Source organism: Argentina anserina, chromosome 7 (assembly GCF_933775445.1).
Source record: "Argentina anserina chromosome 7, drPotAnse1.1, whole genome shotgun sequence".
NCBI classification, from domain to species: domain Eukaryota; kingdom Viridiplantae; phylum Streptophyta; class Magnoliopsida; order Rosales; family Rosaceae; genus Argentina; species Argentina anserina.
The window spans coordinates 7,630,251-7,648,692 of NC_065878.1; the positions used below are offsets into that span (position 1 = coordinate 7,630,251).

The 18,442-nt window shown below is 37.2% G+C and overlaps 1 protein-coding gene across 1 annotated transcript; it reads left to right on the top strand.

Moving 5' to 3' along the window:
* The first annotated feature begins 1,840 nt into the window (after nt 1-1,840).
* On the top strand, nt 1,841-2,460 carry LOC126803499 (uncharacterized). Its single transcript, XM_050531296.1, has 2 exons — nt 1,841-2,135; nt 2,180-2,460. Exons 1-2 carry the CDS (start codon nt 1,841-1,843, stop codon nt 2,458-2,460), a joined length of 576 nt encoding a protein of 191 aa, XP_050387253.1.
* The last annotated feature ends 15,982 nt before the right edge of the window (nt 2,461-18,442 follow it).

The following is an 18,442-nucleotide window of genomic DNA, read 5'->3' on the forward strand; positions in this document are numbered from 1 at the left end:
TGTTTAGGATCCTAATATGTCAATGGTTACTAACTTCCTACAATGTGAAGTTTTTCTTTAGCTTTCAGTGTACTTAGAATTTCTTTATTGGTGAGCAAAGAAATGTATGTACCTGCTAGGTTTATGTATGATTCCATTTATGATTTCAGTTTCAATGATATCTTCTTTCCCATACTTGCATGGATAACATCATCTACTCCTGTAGAACTGACTGGCTTACTTCCCAATTGTTCAAGATAGAAACTGTTTTGTTGGTCCTCTGCTCCTATACCAGATGTACCAGATTTAGTTACCCAAATCTTGTTGACAACAAGTACCATAATATCATGTAGAGCTTCTTATGACCTGAGACAATACCCTGATCAAATTCAGATCCTTTCTTCTTTTGTCAGTATAGCGGAGAGTGAATCGATATTGGGAAGTGAAACTTTAATTAATCTGCTGATATTTCTTGTTTTTACTCTTTGAACGAGGTGCAATCAGACTTGTAGCTACACTTGTTTCTTATGTGATGTCCAATCTGTAAATTAGAGTTACATAGAAACCTAGCAAGGATATAAGAAATTCAATCCACTACAAAAATTAAACAAAATTCTGAAAGCACAGTAAAGGGTATTTGATCACTGCAAGTATTGCAAGGTCGACATGTAACAAAGCACAGCTACTACTGAAGCAAGAGCGCCAAACGAAGACGTCAAATTTTGGGACGCACTACTAGTTTGTCAATTAAAGAGACCATCTGTTTGTCCAATATTTGCTTACAATACCCATCGTTCAGCGTGCGTGTGTTGTAACCAAAGACGGCACAAGCATTTCATCAAACATCTTCTGTGCATCCCTCATTTTCTTCTCCTTACACACCCTCGCAGGGCGGCTGTGTCTAAGGAGGCTCAAGACCAACAAATATTTTCAGGCTCTTAAATAGATGCTTAAGAAAATTTAAAAAAATAATCATTTTATATATATTAATAGCTCACAAGTTTAAATTTTAACAAATTATGATTATTTTATGACGTCTTACATGCCTTAAAAAAAGTGTGAATGAATGATGATAATTTGTTAAACTTAACATAGAAACACAGTAATTTATAAAAAAATTAACTTTTTATTTTAATCTCTCATTACTATAATTGGATAATACTAACTTTTCATTACTATAAATAGTAATTAACTAATTTAACTCCCATTTATTTTTTTTTTCTTTAATTGAGGCCCCCTTAAAATGTAGGGCCGGCACTGCACCCTCGTTGGGAATCTCTCTCTCTTTTTCATGCATCCTACAAGCTCTGATCGGAGGTTTTGGGTTTTGGTGGGTAGGGATTTTGGAACAAGAGAGACGGTCCTTGGCATAGGGCGTTTTGTTCCCTCGGACTTTTTAAGAAAAAAAATGAAAAACTGTATACGTGTCCGCGTTTGACTGGTTATATGACTTAATCCAATTAGTTATAAGAACAAAAATTTAAAAACCCCTGCCCTTAGCTAATGGCGGGAAACAAAACCAAATATGAGCTGGAAACAGGAAACTCGATCTTACCCTAATCAATCCCAATCCGTAGATAATTGGGAAACCCAAGACACCTTGCCTATTTAAGATTGAAGGAGATCCAGAAAATAGAAACCAAAACTAATCTGCCTGCTTTATTCCTCTTCTCTCTAGCTATTCCTGTTCAGTCTTCACTTGCTAGTTTCCACAAACCAAACCTCCCCTCCTCTGCAACATGGCGAAGCCAAAGAGAGTCTCGCCCGCCGGCAAAGTCTGCTACTCCCTCCATACGGTTGTCACTTCTCAAACCCTAGATATGTGTGCTGTGATGCGCAAGACCAAGACGTCACCTTTGTCATGCAAGAAGACTCGTTTATCAAGAAAAACAAGACATATCAGGACGAGATCAATGGCCGGGGCGATCTTACTTGGACTTTGCTCAAGTCCGAGTTGAAAGAGAGCAAGATCCACCGCCTCAAGCTTAACCAAGCCCTAGAAGTCATGCACCAAAGTTTTGATCCTGCTGAGGACCCTGTGACCCACAAAGACGTATCGGAAGACATTATTTTCAATGCGGAAAGAGACTTCTGCACCGCCATTTTGGAGACAGGAGACGAGGTGGTCACGGTGGCGAATCTGAAGGTGCATCAAGGTGTGGATGCAGAAGCACCACTAGTGCATGGCGATCGCCTCTAGGTTTCGAAGACAAGGGAACTCAGGTCTTGATGCAGAAGCTCGTGTTGCCTTCGGCACAAAGCGCGTTGAAGACGTGGACGAGCAGTTCGATTGCGTTTTCAACCATGACGGAGGATGAGAAAGAAGATCTTCTCCTTGCCTTCGATTGCGTGGACTTCCAGGACACAATAATGTGCCAGAAGCAACTTTTGAAGAAGAATGAGGAATGCCATGGTGATTCTAGTGATGGCTCTACAATATCTCATGAAGAACATGCTTATATCTATGTGGAGGATGATTGATCGATAATCGAAGCTGAGCAAAGCTCAAAACCAAGACATTAATTCTCTCACGCCCCCGAAATTCGAATGATAAAAATTCGAATTCGAAGCTATAAAAACTCTAAAACAATCTCAAATATATTGAAATCATCTTATCATAACAGTGTATCGAAACTGAGTCCACAACATGACTCAGTCGACTTGAATAATACATAACCAGTTTATACCTCAGTATTATAACCAATGGAAATGTAAAATTCACGCAATCCTCACCACAAACAGAAAAAAGAAATCTTCAGAGTAAGCCCTACGAATATGCTAATCCCCACCTGCAGAACTATCCCATACACCATCGAATTGTTACACCGGGTTTGTAAACACAAACCCGGTAAGCTTTTCAGCCAGTATGAGTAAACCAACAGTAAACATGCATCGCATACAAAGGAAATATGTCAAATAACATTTAAAGACGAACGCACTCATGTGACACTGGGAAACCCATCTGTTACCCAAATCATTTAAAAACATGGGTACTCATGAGACTTCGGCAACCCATATGTTACCCCTCATGCAGTACACCAACAGGCACTAGGCAACCCATCTGGTTACCAAAAATCATGTAAAACATGGGTACTCATGAGACCCAGGTACTCATTTGTTACCCCTCATGCAGTACACCGACAGACACTGGGCAGCCCATCTGTACCCAATGTCACTAAAAAAATATGGGTACTCATGAGACTCAGGCAACCCATCTGTTACCCCTCATGCAGTACACCGACAGATAGACTAGAACTCTAACTGAATCGTAAACGACACCCGGCTAAGGCTCGGTTCCGATTACTACCAACATGTCCGAAGACAGAAAAAACGTTTTAGTAAGACTCAATGTTAAAACCACGTACAATAACAATTCACACATGTTATTGTACTACAACACGTCCGAAGACAAAACGTTTTATCAAGACTCAATGTTAAACCACGTACAATAACAATCCACACATATTATTATACTACAACACGTCCGAAGACACAAAACGTTTTATCAAGGCTCAGTGTTAAAACCACGGACAATAACAACAATAACAATCCACACATGTTGTTGTACTACAACCAATAGAGAGGGAGAAAAAAAATAGGGTTATTACAAATTCATTTAATTGTATATATTAGAATTAATATGTCTTACCCTGTTTGGTTTTATAGCTAGTGAGCAATTATTCTGTGTACCTGCCACACCACGTGACACTGTCAGGTGGTGTACTCAGTCAATTATATTATCTCATGGTATAATTAACATGCACGCGGTGAAAATAACAGTTTATTTACATATAAGAACCAATCAAAAACAATCACAGTAAAAAAATAGGCCAATAACATTAAGGGGTACGTCACGTGGGATATGTGACGGGTATATATAATAATTTCTCTATAACTAGTTTGCATAAATTAATGCTTTGGAAATTACCTTTGTATATGAAACCAAACACGATTTCCTTTTTTATGGCTCTGGCTACTTGATTCTCAATTCTCTGATCACTTGACCTTGTAAGCTTGGGTACTCTATCAGAAGAGCTTTGAAATTCATTCATTTAGAGATCAAACCCAAGTATGTGCTCTAGCTAGTTTATCTTTTCCAATTAATTTCAAGTCCAAACCAGATTCCAATATCATACTCTTGAACAACGAAGTCCAATAAAAATGAGGATAACAATAGAGTAACATTTTATCAACTAGCAGTTTAGCACAGAACCGCGCATATAAGTGCCTTCTCATTCTCTCCATGCTCTGCATAAATGAGTGACAGTTGAATTGTATCAAGCCGCTGACAGTAGGAATGCCTGTATGAATATCGATCAGGACAACTAATAAAGTGTTGTTAGCGATAGTTATGTTACCAAGAAATTTGTTACTTACCGGCCATTTGTAGGAAAATGAGCCCAGTTCTGTAGATATATGTCAAATCTATCAGGGAAGTTCATCTGTTTACAAGTACATGATCAAAGTCATTGAGGCAAATGAGAAGTAAACTAGCTCCAATTATGCGGAGATAGTTTCACAGTTATAACACCTGGCATAGAACTGGAGAACGAAAAAGTGTTACTGCCAATGAAGTATTTCTCTGGCTCAGCATATCTGAAATTGGGAAAATTCGAGTGCATTGTTAATGCCTTCTGATACGACTCATATATATGGTCAAAGTCACTGAGACGCTTAAAAGAAACTGAAACTAGGTAGGTACTAAAAGGAAGAAGTAAGGAAGATGCTCTTTAAACTGTTTCTTCAGTGAGCATGCCTTCATAATCAAGTATCAATGTGTCATCAGCATTTAGTACTCATGTCTTATACACTTCACAAAATGCAGGGTTATTTTCTATATTTTCTTAGAGGACTGTTAGGGAGTCATAATATAGCGTTAAATTCGGCGCCGTCATCTTACGTAGCATGTCATGTCATATTGTCACGTCAATAATTAAAATAATATAAAGAAATCATTTTAAATGAAAATACAATCATATCTTTATTAATCCAATGGTTCTAATTATTATTTTTTATCATTTCTTTTTTTTTTCATCACAATAATGCTTCTAATATATAATTAAAAAAATTAATGTTTACGAAAATATGCTTGAAATATGTGTGTGCACGCGCGAAATATATATATACACAAAAAATATTTTTAAAATAAAACTATTTCGTACTAAATAGTTTTGTTAAAGATTTTTTTTTCATATTTTTGTACTTTAATTAATAATTTAAAAGAGAGTATATGGTAATTGTATTCATTAATTTTAGCCATTAATATAATTTATAAATGTAAATAGAATTGAAAAGTTGAAAAAGCCATGACAGAAAGTCATAAAGATGGAAATTGTTGGTAAGATTCTTAATTATAGAGGACATGTAAGGCAATAAATGTTATTTTTCCTAGAGTATACATATCTTAATTAATACCATATTTATATTTACCATATAAATACAATATTTATATATTGTATTTATATGGTAATATTTCTAAAGTATACTACAATTAACATATAGGTGCCAAAACACACATATATTTCACGCGCACATACATCTATATACATATATGTGTGTGTATGTGCGCGCGGGCGCGATATATATATATATATACAGTCTTTATCCAGAGTGAAGCTTCACTCTGAAATTACAGAGTGAAGTTCTAATTTTGGCACACTTTTCGGTCAAATTTTTTCACTATAAGCAATTCAATATTTAGGTATGTTATTCAAGATCATCTCCACAAAGTTTCATCCAATTTGATAATGGTTTGAGCTTTCAAAATTGAGATTTACACGAACGGTTCACGTTGAACAATTTTAATTCATTCATTCATTTAATATAATTTCAATACCTTAACGATGTCCGAATTAGATGAAATTTTGTAGAGATGATCTTGAATAACATACCTAAATATTGAATCACTTATGGTGGAATCACATCAAACAGTCGGAGTTTTATTTTGTGAAACATAGTAACGTAAATCACAACATGCCTACTGATGTTCCATAATATTCATATTAAGTTATATGTAAATGCATTTATTTATAAACTAACTATACTGAGAAAAGAAATTTTTTAAAAATCGATCGCAGGATACCGTCTCTATAGTGTGCTATTGTTGTGGTAGAAAATTCATTAATTTTAGGTAACGTTTGGTTCTCGATCCACACGGTTAGCTCTTTCTACCCCATACCCTCATGAGGAGAGCTATGTTACGGAAACATAATTATTCAAATTTTATTGCATGAGTTGATACAGCGCGGTAATGACAAAACATATGATTTTTTGCGGAAATGTTTGGAAATCTATGATATTTTTAAATTTTGTTTTTGTGTTGCGAAAACATTTAAAATAATAAAAAAATGACAAGGACAAATGTGCGGCCAAAATTGCGTCACGCGTCCATTTATTTGACTTTTTGTCAATTTTGATGGATCTAACATTTTCTAAAAATCATAAAGAATAGTTTTGACGCTCTAAGAATTCTCTAAAAATTACCACGCAATCAGAATAGTTAGCTCTATCTACACATGTGTAAAACTTTTAAAATAATTTTAAACGTGCGACACGACTGCCCTTAGGGAGGTAGTCCTTAAATCAGGGTTGACCGCGTAAATCGAGACCTAGACGATTACGAAATTGGGTGAATTTTATACCATATCAATATCTCAGAAACCTGATTACATCCAATGGTCGAAGTTTTATTTTATAATTTTTACTCATGTGAATCACAACGTGTGTACTAATATTATATAACATTCATATTAGTTATAAGTTAATGCGTCCGTTTATAAACTAACTATAATGAGGAGATAAAATTTGGAAAATCGACTATAGAATATCATTGCTATAGTGTATTGTAGCAGCAGTAGAAAATTCAATAATTTTTGGTAACATTTGGTTCTCGATCCACACGGTTAGCTCTTTGTACCCTCTACCCTCCTAAGGGGAGCTATGATATGCAAACATAATTATCCAAAATTCATTGCAAGAGTTGATAGAGGGCAGTAAAAGCAATGCGTCGAACATTTTGCGGAATGTTTCGAGCAATTATGAAATTTTTAAAGGTTTTTAGAAGTTGCAAAATCACAAAAATAATCAAAACAAAAAGACATGAACAAATAAGTGGCTAGAATTACACCGCGTATCCTTCTTTTTTTTTTTTTTACTTTTACTTAATTATGAAGGATCTAACATCTTCTAGAAATCATAAACAATAATTCTGACCCTCTAAAAATTCACCAAATTACCATGGAATCAAGATACTAAACAATTTCTACCCATGTAAAAGTTTTAAAATAATTTTGATTGCGCTATACGACTTCTCATAGGGAGGTAGTGTGTTAATTAGACTCAACCTCATAGATCGAGACCCAAATGATTACAAAATTTAGTGAATTTCGTACTGTATCAATATCTTAGTAATTTGATCGCATCCAATGGTCAAAGTTGTATTTTGTGAAATTTAGTAACGTAAATCATAACATGCCTACTAATGTTGTATAACATTCATATTAGGTTATATATAAATGTGCTAGTTTATAAACTAACTATATTGAGGAAATGATATTTGGAAAAATCGACTGCAAATATCATCGCTTAGTGTACTATGGCCTTGATAGAAAATTCACTAATTTTAGGTAATGTTTGGTTCTTGATCCACACGTTTAGCTTTGTACCCAATATCCTCCTAAAGAGAGCTATGTTATATGAACATAATTATCCAAAATGTTTTGCATGAGTTGATAGAACATGGTACCGGAAACGCGTAAGAATTTTAGCGGAACTTTTCGGACACCTATGATATTTTTAAATATTATTTGAGTTGCGAAATCATTTAAAATAATAAAAACAAAATGACATGTACAAACGAGTAGCCATAATTGCGCCACGTGTCATTTCAGTTGAATTTTAGCTAATTTTGAAGAATCTAACATTAACTAAAATCATAAAAAATGGTTTTAACGCTCTAACAATTCTCCAAAAATTACCACGTAATCAAGATAGTTAGCTCTATCTACCCATGTAAAAACTTTAAAATAATTTTAATTGCGGGACATGGCTGCCCTTAGGGTGGTAATGTTTTAATTAGAGTTGACTGCGTAGATCGAGACCCAAACAATTACGAAATTTGATGAATTTTATACCATATCAATATCTTTGTAATTGCGTTTGATCACATCCAACAGTTAACGTTTTAGTTTATAATTTTTAGTCACGTGAATTAGGATGTGCCTATTAATGTTGCATAACATTTATATTAAGTTATATGTAAATGTGTTTGTTTATTAACTAACTATACTGAGAAATAAAAATTTGAAACAATTGACCATATGATATCGTTGCTAAAGTACTATGGCCATTGTAGAAAATTCACTAATTTTTGATAACGTTTGGTTCTCGATCCACATGTTTAGCTTTTTATACCCCATACTCTCTTAAGGAGAGCTATGTTAAACAAACATAATTATTCAAAATGTTTTGCTTGAGTTGATAGAGCGCGATACTAGTAATGCGTATGTATTTTTGCGGAATTTTTTGAATACCTACAGTATTAATTATAATTTTTTAGATATCTTAATATTTAAAATTCTGTTACAAATTCAAAATTGTTCATGTGGTCCAACTCTAACCGTTTATTTATCAATATTCATTAAATATATATGACGTCAAAATAATAAAATATTTTCTTTAAAGAGTATAAAAATAATGGAATAGTTTAAAAGATGAAAAATAGAAAACTTTAACCCTCATTTACTTACAATATTAGTAAAAACAAAATTTAACCTTCGATGTAGATTTTAAATAACCCAAGTGGATGACACTGGTAACCTGACACCTGTTATATCCTTTTCCATGTGACATTTTTATTTTAAAAAGGAGAGAAGATGAAATGCCTCACCACCACGAGATGTAATCAATGGACCCCAATTAATGATTGTGACAGAGTTTTGATACACTAAATAATTTTCGGCCAAATCATTTTCCATTTTTTTATCCTCAAGATAACTAGATCGCAATACCTGTTACTATATATGAAACTGGCTTTCCTTTTCAGCCTCCAGAGCACATTTGAGATTAACTTTGATTTCAGTTCCTGGGTCAGAAAGTCTTATAGTAAATTTCTAATGACCACTACAACGATAAACTTTTAGCAATATCGATCATACCATTCTTCTAGCATTTCGGTATATACAACCGGCAGAATAATCAATTGTATATTGTAAAGGCATAATGTATATCTTATTAGTCTTAAATGATAAACGAAAATCATTTCTTAGTTTTTCCTCTATCACTCATCACCTTTAAACTATGTTCACCATGCCATTGGTAGAAAATTGACTCACACTACTACTCACACAACATAATGGAAAGGTGATTTTAATAAATTGCATCAGTGTAGGATCAGGCCGGCCCTGTGTGCATGGAGGCTCAAGGCCAAAAAAAAAAAAAAACTTTGAGGCCCCAAAATAAATGCTCAAAAAACGAAAAGTTCTAATTGTTTATAGTTTATTGTTGAAAGTTGAAGCATGAACAAATCTAAAATCCGTACAAACAAAGAAAAACAAATTTATTATTCTAAGCATATAAATGGCTCAGAAGTCCTACGTTTTCAATTAATTATGATAATGAAATCTTATTTCAACTAAAAAAGAAAATGAAAAAAGATCAAAATAGAAAACACAAAATAAAGAGGTTCAAAAATCTTACATCTTATGCCTTGAAGAAAGAAAAAACATGAATTGTTAAGGTTTTTATGCCTTAAAATGATTAAAAGAAAACAATTGTAATAAGAAATAGAGAAATATTATCAATAACTATTAAATATCTCATGCATTGTAATAAGTAAGAGATATATATATATATATATATATATAATCAGTTATTATTGCATAACTCATATATAATTAAGAAGAATTTTCTTCTTAATTTTTCTTTTAAAAAAAGCATGCATACAAAATTTTTTATTGAGGCCCCCAAAAATTGAGGCCCTAGACTGGTGCCTACTTTGCCTTGCCTCAGGGCCGGCAGTGTGTAGGATGTGGTTTTTGGCAGAAGGTACCTTGGATCCAGAAGAAACTCCTATGGAATGTAGTTAATAGAGAAATGGTGGGTTATGCATGTACGTGGGATAATTTTTTTATTTTTTAAATTTCTAATTGTCATTTTACTTCCAAATTTGTATATTCTTTCGGAGTTAAAATTTGACAGAGTGTCTTGTATTTGGTAGTTTGTAATTGCGTACTTTTTCTGAAAAGAAAAGAAAGAAAAAAAAACGAAAAGGGATGCCCATTTTTGTAGAAAATAATGCTTTGACCTCGTTGACGCCTTGACGGGAAAGAAAAAGAAACGCAGCGTTTTAGGAGTGAGTCACTACACCGTACTCATATATTGGACTGTTGCTCTGACACTCTCGACGTCCTAAACCCCGCACCAGTACTCGTAAAACCCCTACTCGCTCAAACGACCACATTGTTCGTCGTCTTCCGGGAAGAAATTGGAGAGAGCCATGGAGCAGACGGCTGAGGAATTAACGGTGGACAGAGATGTGTTGCTTGTGTATTTGACAACGCAATTTGGGGAACAGGTTTTGGAGTTGAGAAATGAATTGAGGAGTGTTAGGAGGGAGAAGGGAGAACTGGAAGGCGAGCTTGATACAACCGTGAGGTTGTTTGGGGAGGAAATGGGGAAATTGGAATCCGAGTGGCAAGGTGTGAAGGCTGAACTTGATACAACATTGAGGTTGTTTGGGGAGCAAAAGGGAATATTAAAAACCCTGTGTCAAAATGTGAAGACTCTACTTGGTAATGCAGTGAGGTTGGCTAGGGAGGAAAATGGAAAACTGAAAACCGAATGCCAAAGGGTGAAGACTAAATTTGATACAGCAGTGGATTTGTTTGGGGTGGAAAAGGGAAAATTGGAGACCCAGTGTCAAAGTGGGAGGATTAAACTTTGTGCAGCAGTGAGGTCGTTTGAAATTATGAGGAATTTACATGGAGCTGCAGTAAGGGAAAAGCTCCATTTGCAAACTGTGTACGACGAGGCAATCCAGGCTAAAAACGATTTGGATAAGGAGATACAGCAATACAGGTTTGTTTCACATAGGCTTCATCAATTTCTAGTAGCCACGTACAGCCAGTTTGTTTGCTATATTGATCTGTTGATATACTGATTCCTAATTTCCTATACATTGATTGTTTCCCACAGGCTAGCCAACAACTAGACAGGACTGAAAGTTACTAGTCAAATCGGGAGCATTCTAGCTTATTTCGTATTCGCAATAACCGTATGTTACTTTAACTCCCCAAATTTCACTGGAATGGAAAGTGGAAAGTATAATTTGCTCAACTCCGTATATTATGCGGTGATTACCACTCTCTCTGTTGGATATGGTGATATCAAGCCCTCTTCAACAGGTACAAAGCTATTTACATGTGTGATGGCTGTGCTTGGAGCTCGTGTCACTAACTGTATGACTAATGTGCAAGTCTATGTTTGGAAGAAGGTAAAAGGTTGGTTGCTAAGTGATACAAGTGAACAGATGATGAAAGCCATAATTGTTATATTGTCATCAATAGCTATTCTCATTTCCATATTTGGAGGAATGTGGAGCATTTACCATTTTGAGAATGGGGAGACTATTGAGAAGAAAAAGGGAGTAATATCTGGTATTGATTCTTTTTACTTGACAATAATGACACTAACAACAGTTGGTTTTGGTGACTTCTCATTGAAGACCCTGTATGGGAGAGAATTTGCAATTGTGTGGTTATTGATGTGTCAACCTTTATATGCTTCTACGGTGACATATGTCATGAACTCTCTTGCAGGTGTGATAGGTAATGTCAGCTATTTGACTTCTGATAATTGACATCATTCAAATATCAACCATCTTCCTAGCTTTCTGATTAACATGGAAAACTCTCTGCTTTCAGGTTGTTCTTAATTTTTGGAAAAACGAGCTGAAGAAACTCAACAAAGTGTAGTGAATATGTATTCTGCATTGTGTCATGACTGTCATCTTTTGGTAGATTATTTGGTACTAATGAATGCTCATTTTCAATCCTGCTTCCTGTATACATTGTGATTTCAAATCGGCTAGACAGTTTTTATTAGTTCCTACAATTAGGTCCAAGATCAGAGTAGTTCCTTGAGCAGGAGCTTTGGTTATTGACGAAAAAGATTTAAGCTCCCATGGGTGGTATCTTTGCCTCTCTGGTTTGAGCATATGTTTACATATCTTACTCAAAAAATGCTTCTTTGTTACTTCAAAAATGTGAGATGAAAGACATGGATGCGAAAGCTGTACCAAATTTATTTTGCAAAAAGGAAGAAAAAAAAAAAGAGCCGGAGTTCCTAACTGAGAAATGTTACCGAAATGAATGTATGCCGTTATTCATGTCTGCTAATGTTGGTTGAGTTGACATTAAAATACAAGGCCAAGATGATAAACACTGTTCTGGTTCTCAAGCAAGAAAACCAACATGGACCATTCAAAACAAAACAAGTACATTGTTAACCAGCGACAAGCGTGGCACGTGAACCTGTTGGCATGAGCTGGAACAGCTAGTAAAGCATGAAGCATGTTACTCATAGTGGTGTTAACAACTAAGTTTAATCATTAGGATTAGTGCTAATATTCTCCAATCTTTCCTATAAATAGATAGCTTAAGCATTGTATCAAATCATCAAATTATCAATACAGATCTTAATCTTCTACTTGGCATCAGAGCCGATCTTTTCTATTTTTTCTTTTTGGGTTTGTGTTCTTACCTTGTAGAGAACCGGTAGTGTTCTTGCAACAGGAGCTCGGCGCGCGGCGTGTCCAGCAGTCCTCGTCGCTCTTTGCCTCTGGCGCTGCTTCTGCCTCCGCCTCCAAGCACCACCTCTCCAGCTCCATTGCGCTGCCCGAGCTCTCCATCGTTGCTCGGCAATCCGCGGCGCGTCCAGCAGTCCTCGTCACTCTCTGCCTCCGGCGCCGCTTCATCCTTTGCCTCCGCCTCCAAGTGCCACCTCTCCGGCTCCACTACGCCGCCTGAGCTCTCCATCCTTGCTCAGCAACTTTTCAAGATCGAATCGGGCAGAGGCAGAAGCAAGAAGGGTTTGGGAAATTTCTGAGGGATTTGGGGAATTTTTCGGAGATCAACCCTAAAATACCACCCGGGTCAATTTTCAACCCGACTCGGCCCATAAACTTTTCGACCCGACTCGGCCCGTCCAGATTCGACCTAGCCCAGCCATATCCGACCCGACCCGACCCAGCAAGATCCGACCCGATCCCACCAATTTTTTGATCCGACCCGTCCAGATTCGATCCGACCCGGCCCGGTCCAAATTGGATAGGTTCATATCAGTTTTATGTTTCCGCTGCATTATTACTGATTTGTGTTTTGATTTGATTTACAATGGGTTATGGAGACGAAGAAGAAAGTTCTCAGGTCAATGATGTTCAGAAATTTGAAGTATCTGTCAAGAATTCTAACAGTGGTTCTTTTGGGGGAGCCAAACTCAATGGAGCCAATTTCCGTAAATGGAAGAAAATTATGACAGCCCATCTCCGAGGAATGCATAAGATAGGACATGTAACCGGAGTCACTAAGGCTCCCAATGAAGATGCGGTTGTTGCCTACACTAAATGGGACGATGATGATGGCCTTGTAATGTCTGTCTTGTTCAAAGTCATGAATGAAGAGATACTTGACCTGGTGGCAGAATGTGATACCGCGCATGCAATATGGAAGACATTGGAAGTCCTATTTACTAATGACTCTGACTTTATACAGGTTCATGAGTTAATGTGCATAGCTTTTGCAATGCACCAGGACGGGCAACCGGTGGCGCAATATTTCACCAAGCTAAAGCATATTTGGGCTAAGATTGATGTGAAACGTCCTTGCATGATCAAGAATCAGGAGGATATTGTTTGGTACCAAAAAGAGAAGGAGCTTGAGCGAGTTCACCATTTCTTGAAAGGTCTTGATGCAAAGCATAACAATGCGAAAGGCGAGCTTCTCAGAAAGACCGAACCTCCTAGTTTAATCACAGCTTTCACATTTATCCATAAGGATGAGTCTCAACAGGAGAGTCTTCTTAAGACACAAGTTGAAGTTTCTAGCCTCACTGTTGAGGCTGCATCTCCAGCATCATCCCTTCAGCAAGCAACTTCAGCTCCACTTCATAAGCGAGGACCACCACCAGGCTTCGGGAATCAGCCCCGCCCTCCTTGCTCTTATTGCCATGATACAAACCATGCTCGTGCAACCTGTTGGAAGTTGTATCCACACCTTAGACCCCAGAGGCCTAATTATCGTCCTAAGGCGAAAGCAGCTATTCAACTAGTCTAGGAACCAGATATCTATGGTGTGGTTAGACAATATCATCATACCGCATGAGGAGTAACACCCACAGCATCAATAGCTGGTCATGGTAAGATTGGTATGGCTTTACATATTTCTCACTTTGTTAGTTTTGATACATGGATTATTGATTCTGGTGTGTCCGATCATATGACTTATGACAAATCTTATTTTACTATATTATCTCCTCCACCAGTACCATATGTGACTAATGCTAATGGTGATACCTTTCCCGTATTAGGAAAAGGGTCAGTTCGTATTAGTCCCACAATAGAGCTTCACAATGTGCTATATGTACCTACTTTATCTCATCATCTGATATCTGTTTCCCAATTAAACACTGAAGCTAAGTGCTCTGTAACATTTTTTCCCATGTATGTGATATTTCAGGATCTTCTAACCGGGGAGTTAATTGGTCGGGGGTATCTAAGAGGCAGGTTGTTTCATCTGGATCAGACATATGCGGGGAAGAAACCAGGGACACCGCCTCGGATCGCTTTGCTCTCCACTTCTGATAAGGTAAGTGAAGTTTGGTTATGGCATCGTCGCTTGGGGCATCCATCTTTTAGTGTTATGAAAAAATCTATGCCTACTTTGTTTCTTGGTGTGGATGAGTCAGTTTTTCATTGTGAAACATGTGTTTTGGGTAAGAGTCATCGATCTACTTATTCCCCTAGTACTTCTAATAAACCTACTCTTCCTTTTGAATTAATTCATTCTGATATTTAGGGGCCCTCCAAGGAATCTACTGTGTCGGGAATGCGGTATTATGTGTTATTTATTGATGATTGCACACGTCTTTCATGGATTGTTCTTCTGAAAACCAAAAATGAGGTTTTTCCGGCTTTTCAAGCCTTCTATACCACTGTCCAAACACAATATAATGCCACAATTAAAATTTTTCATTCTGATAATGGGAGGGAATATGTGAATCGTGTCTTTCAGGAATTCTTTAACGCACATTGAATTGTTCATCAAACAACGTGTCCTTACACACCTGAGCAGAATGGAGTTTCTGAAAGAAAAAATTGTCGTTTACTTGATCTGGCCCCGTGTATTCTCTTTAGTGCCCATATGCCTAAATACCTTTGGGGTGATGCTGTCTTAACTTCTGCTCACCTCATTAATCGTCTTCCATCCTGTGTCCTTGGAGGCAAAGTTCCATATGAGGTGCTTGCATCCCATATTTCCTTACCCTCTTTTCATAATCTTCCCGCCCGTGTTTTCGGTTGTGTTGTTTTTGTCGATCTTCCAAAACATCAGAGGTCTAAGTTGGATGCCCGAGCAGTTAAATGTGTGTTTGTTGGATACGGTGGACATCAGAAAGGGTACCAGTGCTATCATCCACCTACCAGCCAGTATTATGTCACTATGGATGTTACTTTCTTTGAGGACATGAGCTATTTCACGTCTTCTGATACTGCTCTTCAGGGGGCGAATTCATATTTTGAAGAGCTGTATCATGGAGAGGGGGAGACAAGTCGGCCAGGAGATATGATGACAGGTTTGATTGAGATTAAAGATGTATCAGCTACACATGCACCACCAGATGATTCTAGTATAGTCACTCCAGATATTCAGGTACCGGAAGCTGACAGCACAACTGCCCCTCATGTCCCCCTACTGTTGTTTATACCCCTGACCAACGTTTCCCTGGTACAGAAGATCACTCATTTGAGGTTAGTCATTCTATTGGGGCAAATACTAGTGAAGCTAATAGTAGACAATATGTCTTGCCAAATAGGTCTATTCGGGGTCAGCCAACAAAAAAATATGAACCTACCCTTCATGCTAAAGCTAAGTATCATGTGGCAAACTTTATGTCTACCAAAAGATTGTCTAAGTCATATGAATCATTTGTGAATCAAATTTCTGCTGTATCAATACCTAACAAAGTGCAGGATGCATTGGGAGATCCAAAATGGAGGAAAGCGATGGAGGAAGAGATGAAAGCATTACAGAAGAACAATACTTGGGAGCTTGTACCTTCACCATATGGCAAGAAGGCAGTGGGATGTCGTTGGGTGTTTACAGTGAAGCATAATCCAGATGGGTCAGTGAGCCGGTATAAAGCACGCCTAGTAGCAAAAGGGTTCACCCAGACATATGGCATAGACTATGATGAGACATTTGCACCTGTTGCAAAGATGAACACTATTCGGGTATTGCTCTCTTTTGCTGCTACCTTAAACTGGCCACTTAGACAGTTTGATGTTAAAAATGCATTCCTTCATGGAGAACTTACAGAGAAAGTGTATATGGATCTTCCTCCTGGATATGTGGTAGCTTCTCCAGATAACTTTGTCTGCAGATTGAGAAAGTCTTTGTATGGTCTTAAACAGTCTCCTCGTGCTTGGTTTGGAAGATTTTCACAATTCATGAGGAAAATTGGTTACAGACAGAGTAATTCAAACCACACATTATTTCTCAGACACCAACAAGGGAAGGTAACAGCCTTAATTATATATGTTGACGATATGGTAGTTACTGGTAATGATACTATTGAGATGGATAGATTACAAAAGCAGCTAGCCACAGAGTTTGAGATGAAGGACCTAGGTACACTCAAGTACTTCTTGGGCATTGAGGTAGCCCGGGGAAGTGTCAGAGGAAGTACATCCTTGATCTACTAACAGAGACAGGTATGTTAGATTGCACTCCAATTAATACTCATATTGAGCAGAGCCATCGGTTAGCAGAGTACCCAGATCAAGTGCCCACTGACAAAACTCGTTATCAGAGGCTAGTTGGACGCCTGATTTATTTGTCACATACTAGGCCAGATGTTGCGTATGCAGTAAGTGTGGTGAGTCAGTTCATGCATAATCCGAGCGTGGATCAAATGGATGCTGTTGTGAGGATTTTGAGGTACTTAAAGTCAGCTCCAGGGAGAGGAGTAATGTTTTCTAATCATAACAATATCCTTGAGATTTGTGGCTTCACAGATGCAGACTGGGCTGGAAATATTACGGATCGAAGGTCGACATCAGGGTACTTTACCTTTGTTGGAGGTAATCTTGTTACATGGAGGAGTAAGAAACAAAATGTGGTAGCTCGATCTAGTGCTGAAGCAGAATACAGAGGGATGGCTCAAGGAGTGTGCGAGTTGTTATGGCTTAGGAATTTGTTACAAGATTTGGGTGTTAAGCCTAAGTGTGCTATACAGTTTTACTGTGACAACAAGGCATCTATTGATATTTCACAGAATCCTGTGCAGCATGATCGTACAAAACATGTAGAGGTTGATCGTCACTTTATAAAAGAGAAGCTAGACGCTAAAATCATTTGTTTTCCGTTTGTTCCTACAGAAGAGCAACTTGCGGATATACTCACAAAAGGAGTGTCTAAGAAGGTCTTTTATGACTCACTTAGCAAGTTGGGCATGGTTGATATGTATGCGCCAACTTGAGGAGGAGTGTTGGCATGAGCTGGAACAGCTAGTAAAGCATGAAGCATGTTACTCATAGTGGTGTTAACAACTAAGTTTAATCATTAGGATTAGTGCTAATATTCTCCAATCTTTCCTATAAATAGATAGTTTAAGCATTGTATCAAATCATCAAATTATCAATACAGATCTTAATCTTCTACTGAACCAAATATACCGATATTGTGTCAATTTACCCATCTCACAGGTGTTGAGTTTTAATCACAAAAGATATTGATATAATTAGGTATTATCCACCCACTTATAAACTTTATTTTATTTGTCACTTCTTTGATGTGAGATATCTCATCTCTAACACGCCCCTCACGTGCAACCTAATTTTTAGGTTTGCACGTGACAGATTAACATCCCACATACTGGGACTAAATAAATTAAGGTCCAGTAACCAACAACATTTGGTGACAATCTAATCAGGATCCCTCCGATGACATGATAATAGAACCTAACTTGGGCCCATGACAAAATGACACTCAACTCTGGCTCACGACAGATTGGAGGTGTGACTGGAGAGGAACCCGCTCTGATACCATATTAAACAACGACAAGCGTGGCATGTGGACCAACTGTACTGATTTTTGTCCCAACTTAGTCACTTTACATATGTTGGGTTTTAATCACAAAAGGTCTCGGTACATTAAGTATTATCCACCCACTTATAAACTATATTTTATTT

Bases quoted from the DNA above. Each gene is read 5' to 3' on its own strand.
- LOC126803499 (XM_050531296.1), top strand. From the start codon at position 1,841: ATGCAAGAAGACTCGTTTATCAAGAAAAACAAGACATATCAGGACGAG. The intron at 2,136-2,179 runs GTGTGGATGCAG...GATCGCCTCTAG, and splicing joins GAATCTGAAGGTGCATCAAG to GTTTCGAAGACAAGGGAACT.